This window comes from Borostomias antarcticus, assembly GCF_949987555.1.
Source record: "Borostomias antarcticus genome assembly, chromosome: 17".
In the NCBI taxonomy this organism is placed as follows: domain Eukaryota; kingdom Metazoa; phylum Chordata; class Actinopteri; order Stomiiformes; family Stomiidae; genus Borostomias; species Borostomias antarcticus.
Window position 1 is genome coordinate 18,131,740 of NC_140250.1, and position 17,500 is coordinate 18,149,239.

Below are 17,500 nucleotides of genomic sequence, written 5' to 3' on the forward strand. Positions count from 1 at the left end.
CCCCTTCTCCGTTTCTCTCGCCGTTATCAGGTTCTCGGGTTGCAGGTTAAATATGAGTTGACAGGCTCTCTATCTCTCTTTCACACACTCACACGCACGCACGCACGCACGCACACACACACACACACACACACACACACTACAGAGACACACTACAGAGAGTAGACTCACCTGAATGACACCATTGAGAATCCTCTCACAGTCTAGGGAATAGCTAAACTGAAACTGAGCAAAGCACCGCCATCCTTTGAAACAACAGCTACTGTACTGATATAAGAACCGTAACGAGGCTGTCTTTTGGACAACTGCTTGGTGGTCAAAGTGATTTTCTTTAAATTTCTTTAAATTTATAGTTTCATTACTATGGTGGTTGGTCATACTTTCAAGGTTTTTATATGATATTTACACAAGAGGGCTTTGAAGAAATACAATGAGGACTGGAATGAGGAACTGATGAGTGCTGATAAGATATTGTAAGAACAAGCGATACCAAGAATTCTAATATACCTGTACTGGTTATATATGGCAAAAATAAACGTCATTTTCTTTTCTTCTTTTCAATTAAAATATTAAATATGTCTGTTCTTTGGTTTTGCAGAAGTAGGTTTGTTAAAGTTATCGTCCTATTTTCAACCGCTTGAGAATGTTCTTGTTGTTTGTCACAAACGGATGACCAGGATGATTGTGATGATTGTCTACAGGCAAGAGAGACAATGCCAATATTGTCCACCTTTGACGTTAGTCAAAAATATTTGACTAATGTTAGTTTAACTTAAATTAGAGTGCCTTTTAAGGACTATTCAAGTATTTCTGGTTATATTAATTTGTCTAGCTAGCTAGTTTGCTTAAGGTGATGTTATTGATAACATTAGCTACCTAGTTTGCCTTCATATGGATGTTGTACTTTTATCTTATCTTTATCTTAACTTGGCTAGCTAGCTAGCTACTGTAGCTAGCTAGCTAGCCAGCCAAAAAATACTATTGTTTAAGTCAGTCCCCTTATCTTATCAATACTTATAGGTTACTGAGTTAGCTAGCTTATAAAAAGTCTCCCAAGAAGAGTATCATGAAGGTAGCTGGAAACAGGGCCGTGCTGGCCATCTGTAGGTTCTGGAGAATCACATTTTATATATACTGAAGCGGCCGCCTCAGACTCCATGGCCGTTTTTTCATCCCAGCACGTCCCTGGCTGGAAATGTAATTATTGGACAAATACCTTATAGCTTTACAGAATAGCATCTACCATTTCAAAAGTTCAGATACACAAAATATATGAAAAAACAACAACCAGTGGTTTGGTACCATAATAACGCTGATATATTCAAAAGATGTGAATAAAGAATATATGCGTAACACACTTGATAGGAAATGTCTCATTCTCATCCAAACGGTCTCCTCCATATCTTTTTTGGTGACATCATAATTTCTCATAAATCAGTGTAATTGACACCTGCTACACAGTAGCTGAGGCCCGGGAGGCCTCACTTAAAAGTAGAGGGGGGCACGTTTGAAACGCACCATTACCGGTGTGCTTCGAATGGAAAGACTGACCGATTTGTTTGATCTCGCGTCTGAATAATTACATGGAGGTGGGGAACGTTGTAACACCTCGTCTGAATTGTTCCCTAGCGTTGTGTTCACCAGATGTTGGTTCGGTATGTGTTGTTTAATCCCACATTAATGACAGAGGGCCAGGAAGGAAGGGAGCGGTGGATGTGGACATGGTTTAGAACAACACAACAACATGGTCCTGTACGTCAGCGAACACACACCTCTCTTATTCACTGAAGTGAATGAGCAGACAACTGGGCCTGGGAACTTCCCTAGGGTCTGTGTGTGTGTGTGTGTGTGTGTGTGTGTGTGTGTGTGTGTGTTCACTGGCTGTGCAGTGTGTGTAGCCTACTGTAAATGCCTGACTACATTTTTTGTCTGTGTGTGTGTGTGTGTGTGTGTGTGTGTGTGTGTGTGTGTGTGTATGCGTGCATGCGTGCGTGCGTGCGTGTGTGCGTGCGCCTTTACCTGCATCTGAGTCTGCGTGTGAGGGCACATGGTGAGGAACAAATGCCAGGCTGAGGCTAATATGTTATGGGTCTGGCATATTTCCTGTGTCCTGGCTTTTATTATGTTTATGACCCCATGCTTGCTACCTGTAATCTACATCGACAGAGCCACAGCTAAGCATCACAGAGGAAGGTGTTTCATACGAGCTCCAACCCTGTCAGGACGAGACTAGAAAATACCAGAGCACACGCCGTGAATGCATGGGGGGTTCACGAGGGGGGACACGCACACACACACACACACACGCACACGCACACACAGACACACACGCAGACACACACACACACACGCACACGCGCAGACAGACACACACCCGCGGACACACACACACACGCACACACAGAAAATGTAGTCAGGCATTTACATTAGGCTACACACACTGCATAGCCAGTGAACACACACATACACACACACACACACAACTCTTATCTGCCATAAACCTATGTACTGTACATGTGCCGAGTTAAAATATTGACCGCTCAAACATACTGTACAACATCCCTTGCACCTAGTCCACCTGCGACGCGCGGCGGTTGTGTGTCTGTCCAGTCATAGCGTTTTCCCTCAGTCCAGTCAGGCTGGTGTTGGTGCAGAGCACCGAGGCCTCACGCTATATGGTCAGACAGGCTGGACACAGAAGGGACACAGCTGGGTCTGTTCTCACCACGGTCTCGTGAATCTGAGTCAGCTGTCCTCTCAACAACAGAACCGTTCCTCTGTGGAACATTAGAACAACTCCCAGGCAACGGTAGTCAGATACACAGCTACGCCGTGAGTAGCAACACTATTTTGAGGGCCTTGATTGATGATGTAAATACTGCAGTTGACTGACTGTTGACATGCACGAACTGGTTAAGGTTAGGGTTAAATGATTAAAATGTGTTTACTAGGCTTACAAGTAATCTTAAAATTGTCCTTATTGCACATCCCTCAAATACAAGCTTGCTGTTACAGTTTCCTGGGGCAGAAAGCAGATCTGGATTTAATGGCATGATGAAATATTAGTGTAGGCTATCAAACGATGTTTAAAATGTGATTCATGTCATGAAATAAAAGTTATTGTATAATGATTCATGCATTTCATTTTGAACTGGATTCTCTTTGGAAAACAAATCGTCTGGAAGCATGACTTGCAGTCTGGCTCTACTTGCGCCACTCTTGCGAGACTGGTCAGCTCCGGCCAATGAGAGGAGGGAACAGCCAGAAGCAGTTGGCTGACCGTTGGATCAGTGTGTTTGAGGGATTAAAAGTACAGTTTGTTGGAGTACAGTTTGTTGACTGTTTGTTGATGGTTAGTCGGGCGGCTACGGACCATATACGGGGCGGACCTTCAAAATAAGGGGTTAACTTGTAAACAAGTTTGGTGTTCAGAACTGGCCTTCCCTCTTCCTCTCCTCCCCTCCCTCTCTCTCCTCCCCTCCCTCCCTCTCTCCCTCTCTCTCTCCAAGCCTTCATTTCCACTGGTCCTTCTCTTGCTCACTTGGCTGTTTACATTCTTTCAAAAGCCAGAGATTACTCCATCATGTCAAAGGTTGGGCGTTCCTGTTTGTTGTCCCGACTGTATCCATGCCTGCTCGTGACAAATCACTTAGAAGAGACACGGCCTACGGACTCTTCCACCATGACATGCAAGGAGCACAGCGGGTGAAGAGGAGAGGAGTGAGAGGGAGAGACACGTCCTTCCGCCACGGCGCCGCCTGCTTGCGTCTTTCAAGCAATTCCACTAGTTTTTCCAAACAGCGAAAGTGTTCGGAACAACAGTAAATCACGTTTATTTGACTGGAATAGGGTTTCTCAACACCGGGGGACCCCTGCGTTTTCTGATGCTTGTTCCAGCCCTGAACAAATTGATTCTATGATTGACGCTAGCGACTGAAGAGTTGGCTGCGTTGAGTAGCACAGCCACTGGCAAATGACAAATTACGACATATGGCAAGCGTTAAATCAACTCCCAAGGGAGTTGGGTGGATGGATGGATCACACTGATGCCGACAACAATGTCTGTTATTCTAAGATGGCTGGCAGTCACATTCTGTATTACACTCATAAAAGGCATCTCTCAAAGGCATAACTCAATAAAAATCAGCAAACACCTTCCTCACGACTGATCCCATGCTGGTCTTTTATTCAGGATATTAACTTAAAACATGGTGGCACTGGGCAGCGGAAGTATGTCTCATCCTGTGACTTAAAATCCAATTTGTTTCACAACCGTGCCAGTCCTGTGTTTTGACGCCCGATGAGAATTATGCAGGCCTCGCTCCCGACCGCTCCCCTCTCCCATACTGCCCAGATGGACAGCCCCACCTAACCGCCAGACCCGCCTAACAATACATCTGCCCCCCCCCCCACCCCCCTAAACACCACTGCCCTCCCTTATCTCACTCCGCATGCGACTGATGTCTCAATCACGAGGCCAGAGAGGAAGGAAGCCATCAAGATGGTTACAGGAATTATGTTTCCCTCCGACGGCCGTCCCGCGTTCGCAGTTTCAACACCTGGCATGGCAGTCCCTCACTGATTAGGTCACACCGAGGCCGGTCGAGTCGAGGGGTTTGCTTTTCGACCTCGACGCAACGTGGTACACGGGTGGGAACTTGTTAAAGCGCCGCGCTATAGCTATGCGCGGACGTGCAGTATTGTAGCTGTCAGGATGGTGTCCTGCAGGGGGAATAAAGCCGTTGACTCTAAAATAAGTTGCTATTGTTGGCGTGTGAATGTTCCACCATCAAAGTAAAATGTATACAGGAGGGGCTGTGGGTTTAAAACAGGGGACAGGGGCGTTAATGTTACACTCCGGTCCTGGGGAGCTTCCACTGCATGGGGACAGCTTCTGTTCCAGCCTGATACTGGCTGAAATAATGACCTGATCATGGCCCTCAGATCTGGCTCATTCAAATCAGAGGGCTTGGCTTCAGGCGTGGAGATAAAACCAGCACAGCCCATCGCTGTACAGGCTTGATGGAGAACAGTTCAACAGTAAAAGATATGTGCTTCTATCAGCCCGAATCTACTGGTTTAAAAGTGAATAGGCCTAAAGAGCTTGGGCCTCATTTGTTTTGAGGAGATGTTCCCTGTGGTTCTGAGAAACCACTGGTATCGGGACGTGATCCGGATCTAGAGAATGTCAGAACCAGCAACCGAAGTAGAGAAAAGAGGATTCAGGGCAACCTCTGGCTCATGTCCTCTTGTACTCTTTGCTCTGCCATTCTAAGCAAAAAAAAAAAAAAGCTAAATCCCTGACGCCCATTCTCCCTCTATGCCAAAGCACTTCCTCTAGCCAACTCTCTATAAGATAATGAAAAAGCTTCGCCGGTGCTTTGCGACGACACAGCTTTCCAATTACCCCCAGTTCAATAAATCAGCCTCCGATGGCAGAGCTACGTCTCTGAGGTAAGTCACTCGCACGGGAGACGACTGAGCACGTGCCAAACGATCCTGACAGCTGCTGCCGAGGGTAAAACTGTTTCAGACAGAACAAAGATCAAGGGAAAGAAAGACCTCACCAAGATTCTATTCCGTTAACACTCCTCGGAGAACACAGGCTAATTGTTCTTGAACTGAACACTACCAAGGCCCAGAACCTGAAAATAATACTTCAGGAGCTAACTGGCAAATTCTGTAACTGTTTTTCCTTGATCCCCAAAACCCACTCCCCCAACCCCAAAACACAGTGACGCTGTCGATTTACAGCTAGCATCTGCCACAGGGGAAGCTAGCGGTGGAGTTGGACCGCTAGCAGACAGCTAGTTAGCCACAGACAGATAAATGAGGAGGTTTGTTCTCCTCAGGTGTGTAGCAGGCCAACACAAAGTCAAACGGGCTTTTCAAAGAAGAGTCTCTCACGTGTAGATACAGGTGTTTGGAGGTGTCAAAACCATGACTGGAGAAGATTTGTTGCATCTTGAACTTTTATGGAATGCACTCATTATCAGAGGGGCTAGAGGGGAGCATGGTGGATCATAGGGAAATAGCTGCTATAAAATGGAGGATTGAATCATAAATGTTTTGGTTTTATATTTTATTCACATGCCCTATGGACTACAGTTGAAAAGGACAAAACACAAAATAAAATGTCTAGATTGATTTGTTTCAAATGCTGATGGTTCTTAGATACTGCTATTTTTCTCCACATCCCTGTCTGGTCCAAGAGAGATGAGTCAGCTTCAAGGCTGTAGCTCTGGAGTGAATTGCGTCTAGGTTTGCGTCTGTTCAGTGTATAAATGATGTGTGGAAAGCATGCGAGCACTGTCCTTGTTTGGGCTAAACCATCGCAGGTTTCAGACGATGTAAGGAGAGCAGCCATCGAGTCACCGGCAAGGAGTGCAGACATGAGATGGGAGGGACACTTCCTTAGGGGAGTGAATCAGAGAATCCATAACCATACGCCCAGAACAAAGTAACTAAAGAGTGTATATATTAACTGAAATAGAGGCCCAACACAACCTGTTTAAAAGGATGGTACCAACACAACCTGTTTAAATGGATGGTCATGTTTACCAAAATGGCTGCTCCAGCAGCCTCCATATACTGCGATGGACTAGGTTCATAGAGCATTAGCCCTCCATGTTGACAAATCCAAGAACACATGTGTGGTTAGTAATGGGTTATACGGCTTTAGAAGGGTGTGTGCTACGGCCAAAACACACAGCGGCCTTCGGCTTGCACCACAGTCTCGGTAGCCAACGCTACTTTAGTCAAACAAACTGCAGCAACTCCAAATGCTTAATGAGGCTAAAAGATGTTGGTCCGTGTCTTACCGGCATCTTACCGGCGTCTTACCGGCGTCTTACCGTGTGAATCCCCACTAAATCCCCATCATTACCATGTAATTCCCCGGAAATTGTTTTGTAAATAAAAATACTACCTATGATTACAGTACACCACTACAGGTAGTTATGGCCATGACTGGGCTGGTGTGGCAATAATGTGATTTAGGTCTACTAATAAGTTAGGTTATGCGTGGGCCTATCACTAGCCTACTATACGTTTGCCATTCATACAATAGGCTTAATTATAGGTAGTTACAGCCCTGTACACTCAATAATCCGCCCTGCCCGAACCGTAGATACCCATAAGATACAGAGTAGTGTCCTTTATATACAGAGTAAGAGAGGGAGAATTACAGGTTATGTATTCTACTTGCAGAGAATGAATGGAGAACATACTGTAACCAGTATGGTAGGATTAGGTATTAGGATTTACACAGCAAATTATGGGAAATTACAGCTCAGTGAACTTGTGGTTAGGAGGGTCCACCCTGAGATGAGGAGGTTGGGAGTTCGATACCTGGCCGAGTCATACCAGACTATAAAGAATGGTACCCAACGCCTTCCTGCTTGGCACTTAGCATCAAGGGTTGGATTGTGGGTAAGTGTGACATACTAGCATGTCCAGGGGTGTACTTGTACATCAAGCTGCCTCACGCTAAGGAACCAGGAGATAGGCTCCTGTTCTATGGGCCACTAGGCTCCAGAACCATTGGTTCTCAAGGCTACTTACTTACATGGTTTTACATGGTAACGAATGGGGATTTAACCCTAAAATTACATTTAAGTACCAGGAATTATTATTAATCAAACCACAAAGTCCATAGGATATTACATGGTAACGAACTGGAATTTATCCCTTAGTACTGGTAGGACCAGAAAGTATTATTATTTACAATATACTTTATAGGAAACGACATGGTAATAAAGTGGATTTACAGGGGATTAACAAGGTACGATGCCGGTAACACGCGGGCTGGATTATACAAAGATATTTAACGCGGACAGAAAAAAACTAACAGAAAATGTACACCAAAATGTTTTGTTTTTTTAATAAACGAATGCACATATCATCTCACAATTCCCAAAAGAAGAAAACATACTTTGCATCCATACAGTTCCAATCTGCACAACTCCAACAAGCTACAAAGAGTGCTTCATATGGCTGGAAAAAAAGAAATAGAAAAATTCATCTTCTCCAGTGGCAAAAACAACCCAAACAAGATGAGATATTCAGAAGTCTCCCAGCATCAGCAGGCTGTCTAATGAAACCTACCTCTCCAGCAGAGACTGATTTCGCCAAGGGAAATGGACTGAGGAGTCGTGAAAACAATGGTGAAAAAATAATAATACGGTACAAAAAAATAAGGTACAAAGTGGCCAGCCAGGCCAAACAAATACATGCTTTTCTTTCAGCTTTTAAAGCGAGAGATGGATGTTGAGGAGATTTTAGGGGAGGGTAAAATGAAAACACTACTTCATCATTGTAGAATGGAGAAAGAAAGAGAGAGAGAGAGGGGGGGGGTGTTCAGGTTCTCTCTTTGCTTTCTCAGGCCTTACTCCTCATTAGCGGTGGAACACAGTAGTTTCCTTCTCTAAACAAACGATGCCCATGAGGTGCTACTCAACACGAACCAAAACTAACTCCTCCCGATGCACAAAGTATCTACAGCACTCTCACAATGTCAGCTCAACGTAGAGTACCTCAAGTCTAGTCAGTGAGTAGTGACACTCTGTTTATTCAAAATCCAAAAAGGAACTACGTCCAAACAGCCATGGTATATGGAAAGTCAATGTCTCTCACGCTTCAAAATAAAATGAACATTCGTGTTTTTCCCACGACTGAAGACAGACAACAATATACTCTGTATGGAGCCTGTGTGAATTGATTCTGAGAAATCCCTGGCAACATTTTCTCAGGATTTTTAGTACCACTACATTACAGCTCGGTAATAACAGGGTAATACCTTGGTAATATAAGGTTAATACCACAATACCAGGTTAATACCATGGCAATTACCATTAGTTACTAGTAGTACTGTATTGTAGTTACCTGTGTAGTTAGGGTTTGTATGTAAAGTGGTACTGGATTGGGTTTGTGTTTTGCAGCACATATGCCATCTCATGGAAATCAGACAATCCGAGTGTTTAAGAAGGAAGGAATTAGCCCTGCAGCAAAGAAAACTGATTCTGCAAACTGTAATAACTGCTGAAGTCTCTGGCTGGATCCTAAACTCCTTTGAGTTCTAATCTACACACATTTCTCTGGCATGTCCGATGGTGGTCCTCACATTTAAAGCTTGGCTCACACAACAGCGGTCTGCAATACTCCTTATACTGTTCTTAAAGTCTGGTAACACTCCACTCAATTCAACCCTTCTAAAAATAAAGAATGTTCCCAAAACATACAAAAACATGCGGTGATTACCCTCTAGGCTAAATTGGGTCTACTGTAAAGATCTAAAATTATTACTTTTAATTATACCCAAAAGTGTGTATATGGCAATTACATGTTCAGTTCCCTGTGTGCAACATTCATGAAAAGGTCAGTTTTCAGACAATGTAGGGGTAGGAATGAGAATTTGTTGGACAGGCACTTGATCGCCACAATGACTCACTAGGATTGATGATGGTGGTGTGTGTGTGTGTGTGTATGGGGGGTCGGGCGGGGGTTATTGAATACTTCTCCCTCGTAACTCCCACCCAGCTATGTATACGATCAACAGGAGACTGTCACGTCATTCTCTTTACCCTTGGGATTCCCGTCGTCTCGGCTCTGACACTTGGCTTCGTCTGAGGAGCCGAGGAGAAAGCTCTGAACCTTCACCGAGCCGCCATAATTATCGGTATTAAGCGATGCCATCATCTCCACTACAGGGAACCGTGTTTGTGGATTTGGTACCAAACAGAGGCTGTTCCCCGGCCCATCCAACCAGCGCTACCTCACACTCCGGTAGCAGCTGTGTGTGTGTGGATCACGCCCGGTTGTGTGATTTGGACTGGCGTGAGTAGAAACACAGCCCCTTGGTCAACCCCGGGCGTACCTTTCACTACTGTTTTCACAGCGGTGGGCTTGGGGGGTCTCACACACACTGCCTCTTCCTTTCCGTGATGGAGGTGGGATTCTCGTCTACACCGAGCAGGATCCGAGACACCTGAGACGTCCACCAAACCTCGGGTTCTAGCTGAGAGAACGTTCGGAGGTGTGTGTGTGTGTGTGTGATGGACTTGAGGAGAGGGTAGAGGGAATGGGAGAGGGAGCAGAGATGAGAGATGAAGGATTGTGGGAAAATACTCGAGGATTGTCAGTCAACTGTGATCCCCAGGAATCATCCCTTAATCTCAACCGAAGTAAGATGTCACTTCGGTGTTGGTGTTCATGCTCAACTCACAACACAGAGGTGAGGTCATATCTGTTCACAGGTGACATTAGTTCGGTTCTGTCGGCCACTGGTGAAATTCCAGTGACTTTCAATCCGTTCCATTCTCCAGCAGTAAACAACTACTTTTATTTGACCTGTCCTCCATGCCACACACACACGCGCCCACACACACACAAGCACCCACAAAAACACACGTGCACACACACACACACACTGAAGACGCACACAAACACGCACCCACACACATGCGTCCACACGCACACACACACGCACACACACACACACACACACACACACACACTGGAGACGCACACACACACATCTGACCATTTGTTTTTAAATGTCTGAGGTTAGACAGGGGCCAAGTGAGAGACTTATCTAAATATGGATGTGAAGATTTATAACTATAGCAAGTCCGTGTGGAAACTGTCTCAGTTCTGAGTTATGACAAAGAATTGGATTCCAAATGTGCAGGATCACATACAAGTCAAACTGAGACTAGGGATAGGAGGGATTGGAAAGGGCTAAGGCAGATTTCTTTAATAAATAATTCATAAAAACCAGGACATTCAAGCTTGATTAAATGCAGATAGTGATCAAGCCTGCCTTTGCTGCCATCTCTCACTTCTCTTTTACATGTCAAGGCTAAAAGTCAATTGCATCCTGCCAAGTATTGTGTGTCCTGTAGAGATATTTGGGGGTGGATGTTTTTATTGTGTGTCCTGTAGAGATATTTGGGGGTGGATGTTTTTATTGTGTGTCCTGTAGAGATATTTGGGGGTGGATGTTTTTGTTGTGTGTCCTGTAGAGATATTTGGGGGTGGATGTTTTTATTGTGTGTCCTGTAGAGATATTTGGGGGTGGATGTTTTTGGACTGTACAAAGGGGAGGTTTGTACATACGTGTGTTTTTCTGGAGATTGGCAGTATTTTTGCACACCCTATCTGACTCCCAGATAACCCAAACAACAACATTAGAAGATTAACTCAATCAACCGTAGACGCACTGTACAATACTGTACTGCTTCGTTCATCAATCACATGCACCTGTACAGTTTGTTACATTCGTTCTGCGGGCGTAAACATCCTCTGACAACTAACGGTTTGGAACGCGGAAGCTTTTAGCATGATGACTGTATTGCAGCTTGCAGTTGTGCGGGTAGGGAACCAAACGATAGAAGGCCTCATTGTTTTGGGCCGAGGTCGTCCTCTCACTGCCTGTTGGCCAGCGGGCTGCTATCGCTACGAGCGAGCGTCCTACAGGGCTGGCGAGCCCTGAACCCCTCGCTAGCTGACTTCCACCCCTGGCATTTCCTGTCAGTGTAGGCTGGGTTGAGAGAGTAGAGGGTAGAGCTGGCAGCTCCTGACGATTTGGGTAATGGCTGCCAGATGAAGGGCGTGTGCATGTGTGTGTGTGTGTGTGTGTGTGTGTGTGATGGGAATTGAGGTGCTGTAATTCCACAGCAAATCTCTCATTGTAGCCGTCCCTTTACACACACACACACACACACACACATAAATAAACACTCACACGCACACACGCGCACACACACACACACACACACACACACACACACACACACGCACATACACACACACACCCTTCCCCAAAGCCATGCAAACAACACAACACTTTCTCCCCATCACTCGTTCTCTAGCTCTTTCCTTCTCATTTTTTTCAAAGTGCCCTTGCTTCAAAACAAGCCCATCACCTTTTCAACCAAGGGATTTATTTTTAGACGCGGTGTGATCTTGTGCACGCCAGAGTTCGTCCAATCTAAACAATCCCTGGGACAGCGTGCACTTGTTTGGAGATTCCGCAGATTTTCAGAGAGCAGGAACTCTGTTACCACACATGTCCCAACGTCTGAACACACTTTTCCCTCTAATAAGCTTTCGTTGGCTTTAAAAGAGAATGAGTGAAACTAGAGAGCTCCAACACTAATAGGCAGAAGAGTCTTAATAATGCGTTGATTGTCAAAACATGACAGGACTTGGTTTAAGATCTAAGGACAATTCATGAAGTATAAAAAAAGAAGAAGAGAGGTCCAAGGCACTCTTCTGGCAAAAAGTTAAAAGGCCTTTATTCACGCCTTTATTCTGAATAAAGACCTTTTAACTTTTTGCCAGAAGAGTGCTTTGGACCTTCACCACACCTGTTTGAACTTCCAAGCACTCCGAAACTTTTCTTTCTCATGAAATAGTAAACTTGACTTTACTGCCATAAAGATTTCAAATGTGACACATAACGGTCAAAGCATCCTGCTTCGTGCCATCACATATGTACGTTGCTGTAGCTATTATGACAGAGCGCTCTCAAGTGCCCACCTACAAAGTGTCATCACTTTTGTCCTCAAAATTGATATAAAACTCTAAAGATCAAGATATCGATGATGAAGCCAGTCAATTAAGAATGAGCACTGCTGCTCTTTCCTCAAGTGGGCAATATTTCAAAAAGTAGTTTCTCTTACCTTCACCTCACATTTCTTGTGGCAGGCTATCCGGCACACTGGAAGAGGGAGAAATCAGACATTTTATGTTAGCTCACATTTAATAGAAGCTCTGACCTAAACAGCATTTTTGAGATATTAAATCCCAACATTGCTGAACATAATGAATCATGACATTGAGTAAATGCAAAGAGGGTATTGAAATGGTAGAGCTGTGTCCAAGTTCTACAGCATGTTTGCACTATGGTTAAAGTAAAATATTATTCTTTGTTAGCATGTTGATGTTGCCAGTGCCGGGTTCGAGCTCTTGGGCTTTTGGCGTGGCGTCAAAGCCTGGGGGTCCAGCCACATCTGGGGCGTTAAGTCTGCTACTCCATATCCCTGTCAGTCTAAACGTTGAGCACCACAACCTAAGAAAGACCCCTCCCAAAATACCCCCACCCCCATACTGCCAAAGACAGAGCAGAATAATGTACTGTACATCGGACCGCTGTCTCGCCTTTTTCTACCCTGTTCTAGTCTTTTCTTGGCTTGTGAGACCGTCCTGACCTCGCGAGCTCTCCTGGCACGCGTCAGGTTAGTCTTTGCTCAAAAACCAAACACTTCACAGCTTGATGATACAAACCCAAGTGGACATTTATAGACACCATTCTAAAGACACAATACGGACAAAGGTATTGGGACATAGTCATAGTCATAGTCATTTTTATTTGTTACACGCATATTATTTACAACTGGTCAGGTTGCCCAAAGCGTGGGTTCCATCAGGTGAAAACATGAAGACAAAAACTGAGCAGAGGAAGGAAACAGACATAGAACTCCACTAAGGGTAGTGAGCAACAAGAATAGTCAGATAATAAGGAAAAATACAAAATTAGATATGGAGCACATCTCAGTAATTCAGTTTGCGGCAGAAACACACCTCTTAATCACTGAAATCAGGTGTTTCATTCAGTCCCATTGCCACAGGTGTACACCTAGCACCTAGCCATGCACTCTGCCTCTACAAACATTTGTGAACGAATGGGTCGTTCTAGAGCTCACTGAGTTCTAGCGTGGTACTGTAGTAAGACTCCACCGTTGCAACAAGTCAGTTCGTGAAATGTATTCCCTCCTAGATATTCCATGATTAACTGTAAGTGGTATTGTTGCAAAGTGAAAGCGTTTAGGAACAACGGCAACTCACCCACAAAGTGTCAGACCACGTACAGTTACAGAGCGGGGTCGCTGAGTTCTGAGGCGCATGGTGTGTAAAGATCGCCAACGCTCTGCTGACTCAATAACTGCAGCGTTTCAAACCTCCTCTGGCGCTAACATCAGCACAAACACTGTGCAACAGGAGGACATGGGTTTCCATGGCCGAGCAGCTGCATGCAAGCCTTATATCACCAAGCGCAATGCCAGGCGTTGGATGGACTAGTGTAAAGCACGCCACCACTGGACTCTAGAGTAGTAGAAACGTGTTCTGTGGAGTAACGAATCACGCTTCTCTATCTGGCGGTCTGATGGACGAGTCTGGGTTTGGCGAATGCCAGGAGAACGCTACCTGCCTGACTGCATTGTGCCAACTGTAAAGTTTGGTGGAGGAGGGATAATGGTCTGGGGTTGTTTTTCTGGGGTTGGCCTAGGCCCCTTAGTTCCAGTAAGGGGAAATGTTAATGCTTCAGCTTACCAAGATATTTTGAACAATTCTATGCTTCCAATTTTGAAGGAACAGTTTGGGGAAGGCCCTTTTCTGTTCCAGCATGACTGTGCCCCAGCGCACAAAGCAAGGTCCATAAAGGCGTGGTTGGGTGGGGTTGGTGTGGAAGAACTTGACTGACCCGCACAGAGCCCTGACCTCAACCCCATCAAACACTTTTGGGATGAACTAGAACGGAGATTGCAAGCTAGGCTCTCTCGTCCAACATCAGTGTCTGACCTCAAAAATGCTCTTCTGGATGAATGGGCAAAAATTCCCAGAGACACACTCCAAAATCTTATAGAAAACCTTCCCAGAAGAGTGGAAGATATTATAGCTGCAAAGGGGGAACAACTCCATATTAATGACTATGAATTTAGAATGGGATGTCATAAAAGCTCCTGTAGGTGTAATGTGTAGGTGGCCCAATACTTTTGTCCATATAGTGTATTTCAAGACACTCATCTGACCCAGATCTGCAAGTTTTGGGAATGCCCACCATTGTGCTCTAGAGCAAGGCACTTAATCCTAACAACTAGCTCATAATGTGCATAATAGGGGCACTGTTCATGCTGGCCGACCCTGTGCTCGCCCTGACGTGACGGCCTATTGCGATTGTAGAGCAGATGGCAAATGTCAGTTGTTCTCGTAACAGAAAACAATAAAGTTATACTGTATTGTATTGTAAGCGAATGAATATCTTTCCATATTGTCTAGTTACATGGCAGTGAACATGTAGGGAACCAGATGCCTGGATGAGGCAGCATATCCCAACAGCTCACTGGCAACGTTTGACGTTTAAAACTGTTCTCCCACATATACTTTTATCCTTTCTGGACCCCGTCAATGACTACAAATCGGGGTCAACAGGAGAGAGCACCTAGCCAATAGACAAACATTTTCCAGGAGCTTGCTCGATCGTCTCGAGAGAGGTCAGGGAAGAATTTTTACAGCTCACTTTTCTGGCCCCCGGGTGAACTGTTTTTTTTTGCTTCCCTCTGGAATATGTAGGGGTGGGACCTATGCCCACCCCCAAAGTGCATTGTGTTGCCTCTGCGTATGAAATGCGCTATACAAATAAAGTTTGATTGATTGATTGATTGATTGGTCCGACGGGTGATAAATCATTGGCCACATCTCATCCCCCCTCAAAGGAGCAGGAATCAAAAACACAGTTCGGGGGGCTCTCCAAACCAAGTACAAAAATGTGTTTTTACTGGGAGCCACTGCATCATGTGTCACGCTTCCCTTCTCTAGACACATCTCTCCAGTCCAGTGTGATATTTATTATGATTAGCTCTTAAGTCACTGGTACGGGGTTGAAAGACCGCCCCTCCACCCATTGTGTGAGAGGGCTCCAATGAAAATCAAGAGGAGGAAACGTTGCTAGTTAGCTGCTTGCCATGACTTTTGGCTGTGCAGGGTGTTTTTCGTTAGCAAGTGAAGCGTCTGTGCTAACGCCAGGGCTGGAGGGGGAGGGGAAGGCAGATGTGTAGGGCTTGGAGGGAGACAAGAGCGACTGGGTTTAGCAAAGTACAGAATGAGGGGGGGGGGAATCATACAGTCATATAGGTCTTTATTAGCAGTGCTAATGTTTGGCAGACATTTTAATGACAGGGCAAAGGTTACAGGGGCGGGGTTCAGGTTTCCAGACGTGAAGATCACAAAGGTCAGACAGACGTGTTTAGGCTATGGATGTGTTTGGAACCAGGAGGTAAACAATCGGAACAATCACTGTGATTTTAGCGTGGATGTGAATGTTGAGACTAATGTTAGGGTTAAGGATAGGGGTTTAAGCCAGCTAAGATGTGAAAGAAAGTGTTGGGGAGGTAAGGTTAAGGTTAGGGCAGGGGTCAGCAACCTTTACTATCAAAAGGGATTTTTTTTGCCCCAAAAATAAATGCAAAATCAGTCAGACAATGAAGGCAGTGTTTCCCCTGGATCTGTTCTCAGGCTTGGTGGCACGCGCCCAGGGAGGTAGCAGTAAGGGGGGGGGGTTATCTTGGAGTCAGGGTGCAGGGTGTGCAAAAATAGTCCCAATCTCCAGAAACCTCCCTTTTCTACCGTCTGAAATGTTAAGCATCTGACACATGACTTCCTGCATTCTGGTGAACTTTAAGCACCAATTTGTGTGGGATTAGCTTGTCTGCTTCTATCTAGCTAGTTAGCTAGCTTGAATGCCAACATGACCATTTGTTTTAGTAATAAATAAATAAATGTATTTAATGATAATATTTTTATTTAGTTATTAATTTCCATATTTTTTGGGGTCAAAGCCAGGGAGCCAGTGGAGAGGGACCAAAGAGCCAGCAGACCGCTGGGTTATGGGTTAATAGGATTGTGTTTGTATGCAGAAACCTCAGACTAACAAGTGATAAGCCAGACTACAGCGATCCCGTTTCCTTCCGTAGACAGCCGGAATGAAAAGGACTGGTGTCTAATTACTTCATGGTATATTTAGGTTGTATTTCTGAACTTTGGACTATATTTGCACTTTAGGGGGGACTTGGGAGTGAGTTTGACTCTTTAATTAAAGACCTTGAGATGAGTGTGGAGGCATGAAAAGCTACACACTCTGATTCCGTGGAGACAGTGGTTCCCAGGCTCATATTCAACAGATTTGTTTTGCTACAGTATGTACAGTAGAAAAGCAGACAGAGGGACATTAGGAACGAAGCACTACTCCTCTGGGACTTGTAGACAGGCAGAACCTCACTATTGAGCAGAACTTCACTATTGAGCAGAACCTGAACAGCTTTTCCTTCTTTTTTTCAGGTAAAGGTCATAAGTAAAAGTTAGGAAAAAAGGGACACGATAAGAATCGGCCAAAGTTAATTGTGGCTTACAGTAATGACCTGAATTTGAGATAGAAACTTTAGCTTACTGTAGCTTTAGTTTTGAATGTACGTGGTTACGAGCAATAACTATTATGAACATTTAAAGTATGAGGGGGAAAAAAAAATCTAGCAAATAATTATATGATGAAAATAAAACAACGCTTCACACATTTTGCAACACCTCGACTTCTTCCTCACCCTGACAAAACACAGCGTTTTAGTCCAAATAGTCAGGAAATAAACCGATCCAACTCAGCACCCTTTTTCTGTCCTCCCCAGAAAACGCCCCCCTGCCCATCCCAGGGTCCAGAGACAGTGAC

The 17,500-nt window shown here is 44.8% G+C and overlaps 1 protein-coding gene across 1 annotated transcript in view; it reads right to left on the bottom strand.

The window, feature by feature from the left end:
• The window catches only part of tns1b (tensin 1b), a gene marked incomplete at its 5' end in the record, with an annotated part of 185,352 nt that overhangs the window by 101,559 nt on the left and 66,293 nt on the right, over positions 1-17,500 (bottom strand). Inside the window, one exon of the mRNA XM_084452037.1 lies at positions 12,684-12,721. Within this exon, the coding sequence (XP_084308163.1) occupies positions 12,684-12,721 (38 nt within the window). The remainder of the gene's footprint in view (positions 1-12,683; positions 12,722-17,500) is intronic.